The sequence below is a fragment of the Pelecanus crispus genome, chromosome Z, assembly GCF_030463565.1.
Source record: "Pelecanus crispus isolate bPelCri1 chromosome Z, bPelCri1.pri, whole genome shotgun sequence".
Lineage (NCBI taxonomy): Eukaryota > Metazoa > Chordata > Aves > Pelecaniformes > Pelecanidae > Pelecanus > Pelecanus crispus.
In genome coordinates, this window is record NC_134676.1 from 70,524,137 (window position 1) to 70,534,625 (window position 10,489).

Consider the following 10,489-nt stretch of genomic DNA (forward strand, 5'->3'; position numbering starts at 1 on the left):
TCACAAAGTGTCATGAAGTGTCTGTGATGCTCTCCACACTTCCAGCAGCAAAGTCCTTGCACCAAACACAGAGCCAATAAAAAAACCCAAACTTGCCGTCCCATTGCAGAGGCAGCTGAGCTTGGGGTGCAGACTATGCCATGGGGTATGTGATCTCACTTCATTTGTGTTCTGCCAATCTGATCTGGGATTTTGGCTCTGCTGAACCCTTGACTTGGGGCACACTAAATATAGCTCTGGTGTTCCTGGGACACAGAGGCAAAACAAAATGTTTCCTCCCTTCAAAGAGGAGAGGAATTCTGATGGTGGAACCAGAACTGTGAGTGTGCTGCACCTGAAGGGGCTGTCCACACATTTAATGTCTGCTTCCCTCTGGTTCAGTTGAGGTGGGAGAAGCCACTCAGGCCACAGGGCTAACGGAGAGCAGGGCTTCCCAGCAGTTTACTCTTGAGGGATCTCAGTGGTGCGGTTTGTAATATGGGAGCAACTGAGTGGGGAATGAAGCCTCAAGGACTGGATTTTTTCCATGGGTGGGAATTGCTCTTGGAGATTCAAGCAGATGGGATTTTGGCTGGGGTAATTCTCTGGCACCTAATGGTACTAACAAACTCCAGTCCTGAGAGGCCAAGGCACAACACCCTTGTGCAGAGTACACTCTGCAGTGCCTGGTCTCAAAATCAGTGAGCACTTTGCTCAGTTGAAGGCTGCAGATCTCAGCATCAGCAGGATCTGAGATAGGAAATTAAGACAGAAAAAATGCTGACTCTAAACTTTGTTCCAGGGACCGAAAGAAGTCCAAGCTATAGCTTTCGTATGGCTAATACTTCTGTAGATATCATACTTTTTCTATTGCATTATGAACTCTGAATGTTTAATCCATGCATGGGTAGTTTCACTTACCTTTGTCCCTCCTCCAGTGTACCTGAATCAAAAAAGAAACCAAAATTTTCACAAACATGAAAAGCACCAACTCTTCTGCTCCAGCAACAGGCACCACTTTGGTTTATAGATGGAGGAGATCTGCAGTCTAAGATCCACCTGGGTGAATCTGAGTTTCATGTTCCCCATAGTTCCCTCCCCATGGGAACTGGTACTCAAAAGAGACACCAGTGCTTAAAAAGGGGACATACTCCTGCTCCCTGAGTGGAGAGCTGAAAATGTTTTTAAATAGGCTGATCATAATGTCAGATTGAGGATAGTCTCCAGGCCACCACATTAAACAACTCTCACTTCACTCACAAATACTGGCATTACAGCTTAATCTGCGTGATGAAGGAAAGGAGAAGGGACAAGAGCCAGCACAATGCTGTTTGGGTACCCATTTCACTCTGCCTACATGCTGGGCTCTGCCAAGGGAAGTGTCTTGGAAAAGGATTTGCACCACCAGCAGGGAGGGCAAAAGCAGCAGTTCAGCACACCATTCCACCTCAGCGCACACCTCTTTCATTCCCCATCCTCTACAAGCGCAAAGTGGAAGCATGATCTGACTTTGCCCTCTGGAGGCACGGAATTGGCATGGCGCAGAGAGGCACACAGCCCCAGAGGTGACTGAACTACCGCACTACCCATTGGAAAATCTGATAGGAAAATTCATCCCAGCTACCGCTTCCCATGAGCCAGAGGGCAGAGCATTGCAGGAGAGGCAGCTTTGCCGCTCTCCTTTCATGCTGAAGGAGTCGGTTTCTTGGTTCCTCCAGGATAAATGCTACCCTAGTGTTTTGAGTACTTCAAGAACATGAGCGTCAGTACGGGAGGCTGATTTTTCTTTCAGCGCAAACTCTGCAGCATGCCGTTTGAAATACTGCCAGATGTCTGCATCCAGCTACTGGGACCGCACACATGGGTCCTTGGAGAGTGCTACTTCTGCTAGCTTCACAGTTTATTCTGCTACCTCCCAGATTGTTGGGAAGCTGCACAAGCAAGCAGGTGGCCAAAGACTCTGGGGTCCCCTTATTTAGCTAGAAACCTGGGCTGGGGTTTCTTTGCTGCATGCAAATGGATCCTCACACCCCCCAGTTTTTCCCCAAGCAGAGAAACAACTTTGTTGGAAAGCTCCAAGGGAGCCCTGCTTCACTAGGATGAACATCTCCCACCTCCCCTTGCTCCCTTAAACACCATTTGTGCAATGACCAAGAGGGCTTTGGGAAAGCTTTTCCCAGATAGACCCAGCAGCGCACTGGTGACGCGTGTTTTGGGAGAACTGGCAGTAGGCACCAAGACAGGGGCAAGATCAGCTGTACAGCCATGCACAGCACCTGCACACCTATGCACATCCATCTTTGCACACCCATTCTTCTGCACACATCCATTCCTGTGCACCTGTGGATACTCGTGCCTTGTGTCCAGCCACACACCTGTGCACACTGGCATGTGTTTGTATGCACACTCACATGTCAATGCACACCCATGAACTCTTACGCACATCCTCAACCCCACACCAGTGCCCTTGCCCACTCATGTACCTGTGCGTGCTCACCCTCCCATGCACACGCATCCCCGTGCACACCTGCACGCGCTGACCCTTTCCATTCCACCTCTAGGACCTCTGCCGCCCTTTTTATCTTCTGGCTCCCAAGGATCACCATGCCAGCAGGCAAGGAGGCTGTGCTGCCTTCCAGCCCTGAGGGTGGTTGCTGCAGGGGTACAAGTCCTAGGCAAGCATTCCTTGCCAGCTGGGCGCACTCATGGAACTTGTTCTGGTCCACAGTCCTGGGGTCTGACCCTCAGCCCCAAGTCGTTGAACAAGCAGGAGGGTGCTGGCAGATAAGTATGTCCCAGCAGCAGCCCATGGAGAGCCTGGCATCTTTCCTAGTTGGAAGAATCAGGTACCTGGAGGTCCTGTGGCACAAGGATCAGGGACAAACAGGTCAGATCAGGGATAAACCGGGGGCACGGGAGCCCAGCTCTGTGCTGAATTACCATCACGGACCAGAGGTGAGGGCCCCGGTCCGAGTGCATTTTAAGCAGCAGCTCTGCACGCAAATCGTGCTGCCTAAGCCCGCGCTTACTGTCTCTCCCCATGTAGATCTGTTGCCGGGTTTTTTTGCACGTTTAATTAATTTCTACTGCTCCGCTACCGCGAAGGAGCGTGGGGCTCCACGGCCGACCCCGCCCGGAGCCGGCTGCCCTGTGCCGCGGACCGGCAGCATCCCCTCCGACAGCGGCGGACCCTCACCTCGCCTCACCCCACCCCACCCCGCCTCACCTCACACCTCACCTCCCCGCGCCTGCCGCCGGCCGAACCGGCCCCAAAGGCTCCGAGCCCCGCAGGGGCAGGCGCTGGGAGCGCCGCCGCCGAGAGACCCGCGCCGGGACCCGCCCGCCGCCGCCGCCGCCGCCGCCGCCGCCCCGCTCGCTGCCCACCGCTCCCCGCAGCTGCGCGCTCCCGAGGCCGGCGGGGCCGCGGCGCCCCGACGGCGGCGCTGGGGACGCGGGGACCGCGGGGGGGGGGGGGGGGGGGGGCGGGCGCGGGGGGCCGGGGCTGGGCGCTGCCCCTGCCCGCGGCGGCGGCGGCGGCGGCACGCCCGGCCCTGCCCGCGCCTCCCGGGCTGCGGGGCGTTGCAGGGGGAGTGCCGGCCGCCCGGGCGCGGAGCCGCCGGACACCGCCGCATAAAAGCCGCGGCGGCGCGGCGCTGCGCCTCCTCGGCTCGGCCCGGCTCGGGGCCGCCCCGACGGCCGCATGACCGCCGAGAGCCCGCTGCCGCCGGGCCCCCCGCCGCCGCCCCCGCCGCTGAAGGCGGACCCGGCGCCGCCGGGGGAGGAGGCGGCGGCGGCGGCGGCGGCGGCGGCGGGGGCGCGGGGCGGGCGGCGGCGGCGCAAGCGCCCGGCGGAGCGGGGCAAGCCGCCCTACAGCTACATCGCCCTCATCGCCATGGCCATCGGGCAGGCGCCCGAGCGGCGGCTGACGCTGGGCGGCATCTACCGCTTCATCACCGAGCGCTTCCCCTTCTACCGCGACAGCCCGCGCAAGTGGCAGAACAGCATCCGCCACAACCTCACCCTCAACGACTGCTTCGTCAAGGTGCCGCGGGAGCCCGGCCGCCCCGGCAAGGGCAATTACTGGACGCTGGACCCCCACGCCCGCGACATGTTCGAGAGCGGCTCCTTCCTCCGCCGCAGGAAGCGCTTCAAGCGCAGCGACCTCTCCACCTACCCGGCCTTCCTCGCCGAGCGCCCCGCCGCGCCCTGCCGCCTCTTCCCGCTGCCCGCCCCGCCGCCCGCCGCCGACCTGACCCCGGCCCCCGCCGCCGCCTCCTGCGCCTTCGCCGCCGCCGCCGCCGCCGCCTACCCCGCGCAGGGCTGCGCCGCCGCCAGCCTGCCCCACGCCTACGCCCCGCTGCCCACCGCCCCCGGGCCCTACGCGCCGGGCGGCCCCGGCCAGCTGTACGCGCCGTCGGGGCGCGTCGTGCTGCCCGCCTCGCCGCCCGCCCCCGCCGGGCTCTACGGCCGCCGGTCCCCCGCGCCCTACCCGCCGCTGCCCCACGCCTACGGCCCCGGAGGGCAGCTGGGCGCCGCCGGGCCCGGGCCGCGGCACGGCGCCTACCCCGGCGGCCCGGACAGGTTCGTCCCGGCGCTCTGACCCAGCCCGGGAGAGGCCGGGCGGCCCGACGGCGCGGACCGGAGCCCCGGGAGGGGCGGGCTGCGGGGCTCGCCCGGCGCCGCTGGACCCGCGGCCGCCCAGGACGATGCTGGAGGACCTTGGGCTGCGCCTCCGCAGCCTGCCAGCTGCCCGTGCCTCCCGGCGAGGAGCACCACCGCCAGCCCTGGGGGCCTGGGGGGTCCTGCCCAGCCCTCTCCGCTCTCGCCAGAGAAGCCCTAGGGGCTCCCAAGTGCCTGGATGGGGCAAACAGCCCTTTCCTCTTCCACCGCCTTTCCTGGGACAGGTGCTCAAAGCTTCCTGCCAGGCTCCCACCCTCCCAGCACACCCATCTGGGCCCCCTGGTCTATCCAGGAAGACCTCACTTCTAAAAACCTCTCCGCTATTGATGATTTTATTCACAGAACGAAACGTCTGCTGGGGAAGGGGAGGAGGGAGGCAGGAGGAAGCGCTCCCTGGCCTTGTGCCGCCAAAGCTGTAAAAGCGGAATGCGTGGCACTAACGTGGTGGCATGTCCCTGATGTTGCGCAGGGCTGTCGCGTTAGTGCCCTAGTTAGGCTTCACACCAACAATGTGGTCAGGGCTGGGGAAGGGTTGGGTGCTGGGGTTGCAGCCAAACACTGCAAGGCAGATCCCTCGGGTGGGGTCATGCTGTGTGCTGCAGGGGTGGGAGAATGGTAGGATTGGAACTATAAAAACTTGAGCATGCGCAGGCCCTAGGAGAGGGACCCAGAGAGGCTGTGGGATCTCTGCCCTTGGAGGTCTTCCCAGCTTGATTGGACAGAGCCCGAGTGACCTGATCTGGCTTTGGAGTCTAGCATGGAATTTGGACCTGCTTTGAGTGGAGGCCTGGTCCAGAGGTCTATGAAGGTCCTTAGATGCTAAATTATTTTGATCCTAAGGTCAGCCCAGCTCTGTCTGCAGCCTAGAGAAATCAGCATCTATGGGGGAAGATTTTTCTTCTGGAAACACGTTAGAGAGGGAGGACATGGTGCCTTTTCATCTTTGATTGCTCCCCTTTCAGGCTTCCCTAGGATGGAGAAAAAGCTAGAGGAAAGCATGGAGAGGGGACAACTGATAGGAACAGCTGTGAGAGGCAAAGGCTTGAATCTATATTCATGGAGAAACTCAAGCAAATCCCTCCCAACAGATCCCACCACCCCTGGAAGGGGTGGATGCCCAGGGCTCTGACTGGGGCCGTAAGGAGAGAGGGCACAGACATAGCCCTGCTACTGTCCAGATTTCCTTATCCAACTCCTTTTTCCTGTGGAGGTGGGAGCCTGCGTGATCAGGGACAGGAGGAAGTTGATGAGGAGTACTGCAGCGTGGAGGGGCCTTGAATGGGGAGAGGTAGGTGGAAAGTGCAGCCAGAGCCTCAGCAGGAGCTTTGGAAGAGCAGAGAGGGTGCACATACACCAGGGTCTTTCTCCCCACAAAGGGTACAGATCATAGTATAACTCAGGCTGGAAGAGACCTTGGGAAGTTTCTGTTCCAACCTTGTGCTCAGAGCAGGGTCAGCTATGAGTCAGACCAGGTTGCTCAGGGCTATCTAGTTGAGTCGTCACAACATCCAAGGAGAGAGACAGCACAGTCTCTCTCAGCAACTTGACTGTCCTCATGTGGGAGAATTTTCTCCTTGTGTCCATGTAGCACCTCTCTAGTCTCATTTCATGTCTACTGTCTCGTCGTGCTGCTACGCACAGCTGCAGAAAGGTCTGGTCCCATGAAGACACCTGTACCTTCTGCTCCATGGAGGATTTTTCAGGTGAGGCCCTCAACAGCGTGAAATTTGTGTAGAGGCGGGCTTCTTGCCTTCTCTGGGTGCTAAGGTCCAGGTATCCAAGTGGGACAGGAGAGGGAGGAAATGGAGTGGAGAAGGAAGGTGGTTGGGTGTCCCCACAGCATGGTTTGGGGTGGAGGAGGCTTAAGCCATCTGCAGTAGGTGGACAGGAGAAGCTGTATGGCTGCCTTCCGTGGGGCTCTGAGGTCGGAGAAGAGTGTTGGATTCAAGGCACCCATCCCTCTCAGAGCAGTCAGGATGGCATGTCATGGGCTGGGAGGCTGGGACTGGCCTGGTACTGCTGCCCCTTGTCCATCTGGACCTTTTTGTAGTACTGCAGGAAACTCTGCTGTCTGTACACAGAGCTGGGGAGGTTGCATTGCCATCAATGGGGGGCACAGGCAGCGAGTGTAGGCCTCATTCAAATCTTTGGTGTGGTGAGGTGAATCAAATTTTTTCCCTTCCTTGCTTTCCCTCCTGAAGAGATGCGTTGTCTCTTTCAATGTCCTTCCTGTTCCTGGCACATCCAGAAGCTACCTCCATCCTGAGGAGAGCAGAGTCCTGCCTCTGCGGCTTGGCTACCTCAGCCTGGGGCAGGTCTCCTCAGCAGCCATGCTAGCTCCTCTCCCAACTTCTCCCTTCACTGGCTGGAAAAGAAGCCATTCACCTGGCTGAGCCAGCTCTTAGTTTTTTGACAGCTGCCTGCTGACTCTCTGCTTTCATCGGCTGCAAGGACTGGACGGCATCCTTTTGCTAGCAAGTCGTGCTGACCTTTTTCTGGTTTGGGGGTAGCTGGGAGAGGAATTGTTCTGCCTTTTAATGCCCTCCTTCCTTTCTGTAGGAACAGTTACAGTGTGGACTGGATTGTTTTGCTGAGCCTAGAGGTCTTCTGGTCCTTGTTCCCCATTACTTCAACCTGCTTTTATTCTCTGCTCCAGCCCTGGTGCTAGCCTAAGGTTCAGTCTAAAAACAAAGCTCACTAGTGTGTAAGCTACTCCTGACCTCAGATAGCATCTGTAGCAAGTTTAGGGAGCAAAACTCAGTGTCTGGAGGACATGCATGATAGATCTTGATAACTCAGAAGGCACAGATTGGGTAGGTTCGGTTGTGTATTGTTTGCAGGTAAGGTCTAGATGCTTGTTCTTATTTCTCTCCAGACCTTTTATACCTACAAGCTAGGGAAAACAGACATACCTAGAAAGTATACTTTCTGCAGCAGGTGCAGTGATGAGCCTGTTGCATCAAGGACCTGAGACACATGGCCACAAACTGCTTAAATTTCAGCCACAAGCGTCTGGAAGCCCTGGGCAGAAGCTTTGTGCTCAGTGAAGAGCTACATGGACCCTTCAAGGGATTCTGCATCTGTGGGGGGTCTTTGTCCTTTGGGGTTCTTGAGACAAAGACAGACAAAACTGTACCTGCCCTGTGCTGGTGCTGGCAGTGCTCCAGCCTCCTGCTTGCGGCAGGCCTGGAGACTCCAGAGATCCCTTCCCGCCAGCACTGCCTTGGTTTTGTGGCTATTGCAACCTCTCCGAGCTGTCCTGCAAAGGTGGGCTGAACGTTACCAATCTGTCCAGGCTTTACCTTGTGGCAGCAGGATGTGCTGACCCTGCGCTTGTGCGTGTGGCTATGTGTCTCATGCAACTGCATGACCACTGACAGAGGAAGATATGGTTGTCACATCCTTGGGGAGCCATGGGGTTGGGCCTGTCTGTGAGGATACGGGGATATGCCATGGGGATATGTTAGACAATTGGATTTCAATGTATGCTTGTGCCATGGGGATACGTTAAACATTTGGATTTCAATGTATTTTTGGCTGGCACTTTGCTTGTAGTTCTCAGGCACCATCCAGAATAAGGAAAATTTTGATTTCTGGAAGCTTTGTTGTAAATATCTAAGGGTCTTCCTTTTAGCAGAGTTAGTCTAAGTTTGAAACTAGTCTTGATTTCTGGGAGAGGAGTCCAATAGGTTTGGGTTATAACCCTGTAGGAAACACTAAGTGTAAGTGCTGATGAGAAGAGAGAAGGGCTGTGAAAGTGCTCATTCCTCAAAGGACAGAGCCTCTCGGTTCCTGTTCTGCCAGAGTTCTGGTACGGTCAGGCCCTGTGCTTGTGGATTGTGGAATCCAGGTGGATTGCTATAACCTAGGAGAACATTTTATTATGTATTGGAGATTTTTTGCATTTACTCTTCTACTTCACTTGTAATGGAAATAAATCTTTGTCCTGTTGTTTGTAATGAAGTGTAATGTTGAGTTTTTCAAGCCTTCCCTGCACTCCTGAGACCAGGAGAGTGATGATACAGAGCAAGATGTGCACCACATGCTGCTCCTTGCATTTCACTGTGTCTGTCTTACCCGGGCTTTTTTTTGTCTGCTGGGATTGCTGAAGACATCAGAGGGAGGGAGGGGGCGGCAAGGCCAGGACAGAGGTGGCTTAGCAAACTTCTGCAAGCCCCTGAGTCACCAGCCTGCTTTCAAGGTCTCCTGTCAGGCCATAAGCGTGCCCCAGATATCAATGCCTGAAGCTCCAGGTGCCTCTGCTAAAAAGGGGCAGGTAGGGAAGCCAAGGCTACCTGTGATAGGAACACAAGCTGAGAGATGGGCAGGGGAATCATGCTTGGCATTAATTGCTCTCTGATTACTCCAGCGTGGAGCCGGGCCAGCTGGAAAAGGTTTTACTTCTGGAGACAACATTATGTTGCGGGTCCTGTGGCAGCAGCACCAGAAATGCTTGGTCTTGCCCCTTGCACCCCGGGCCAGTGAGTTTTTTTGGCTTCAGAGATGGAGTTCCCACAGCCGCAGGCTGACACCGTGTTCACCTTGTGCAACAGCAGCTTCTGTGGGAACAATGCATCAAGCAACAACCATAGCTAATGGGGAGTGTAACAGGCCTTTAGGGGCAGCTCGGGTAACTCCACGCCTCAGGGCGATGATCTGGCTTGCACATTGCTAAGACAATGGCAGATGTTGCCCCTTCTCCTGCTGGGAGGGTGGTGACCAGCTTCCCGAGGGGTTCTGAGGGAAAGCAAGCTCTGCAGCTGGTGCCCTGTCAACAGCCCAAGCTGCCTGGAGGGCTACGAATGAGATGGGAACAGGTAGTTTAATCCGCTAAGTTATCAAAGTGCAGATAGGAAGGTCTACTTGAATAGCTCCAGGACTCCTAGGTATGATTTGTCTGCCTTTGGAAGAGGCGAAGAAGTGCATCAAATTTATGAGAAAGAGTAGGCATGGGAGGCAGCTGCCATTTGGCCAGGAGGGAGTACCTTGGAGGGAGTCCAAAGCTTTGTGAGTTGTAGTTAGAGGTCAGATGGCAGAGACGCAGCTTGCTTGGTGCATGAAGCCCCCTGAGTCAATCATACCTGTGGCTGGCTCTTGCAAGGAGACTGTCTGTACCTCACGTTGACCTCTTCCACTTGGAAAAAGCACTCATGAGTCCAGGCTGTCACCTTCTGAGGTTAACAAACTGTGTCCTAGGCTTCATACCGCTTTGGTACCTATATGTTTTAGCATGTAAGTCTGTCATCAGGTTAGTGCTTACTGGAATGCTGGCCCTAGACTTGGCCCGTCAAACAGTGGCTTCCTGGCCACCCCATCCCAACCCATCATACTGAGTCTGGGATAGGCTAGTCAAAAAGTAGCAACCACGGAGATGTCTGCTGTGATGGGAGCAGCAGGAGGCGGTGAGCCCACTGGGAGATCTTGCTGTGGGGATCAAGATCTGGCTATCTCATCTGAACATGTGGGGCATCCCCAGAGCCATGGCAAAATGGCACATTAGTTAGCTATGAGCATTCAAAAACTCGGTTGTGTAAGTGACAGACCAATGCTGGACTCTGGAAAAGAGTATTTGGCTCCACAAATATTCCCCCTGCTTGAATGCGGTAGTGGGATGGATCACAGTCCAGTTGTTTAAGCAGCAGTCAGTTGGATGTAGGCATAGTTGTGCCAGTGTGAATTTGTTCTCTTCCTAACTCCTGTCTCTGTCCCTTCCTGTGTAACACTCAAAATCTTCTTAAGGACAGATGTCGTGGTTTAACCCCAGTCAGCAACTAAACCGTGGGTTGAGATAAAGGCAGTTTAATAGGGAAGGCAAAAGCCACGCATGCAA

At 56.1% G+C, this 10,489-nt stretch overlaps 1 protein-coding gene across 1 annotated transcript; it reads left to right on the forward strand.

Annotated features, from left to right (window-relative positions):
- The first annotated feature begins 3,679 nt into the window (after nucleotides 1–3,679).
- On the forward strand, nucleotides 3,680–4,579 carry FOXE1 (forkhead box E1). Its single transcript, XM_075727071.1, has one exon. The coding sequence runs from the start codon at nucleotides 3,680–3,682 to the stop codon at nucleotides 4,577–4,579; it is 900 nt and encodes a 299-aa protein (XP_075583186.1).
- Nucleotides 4,580–10,489: the final 5,910 nt, after the last annotated feature.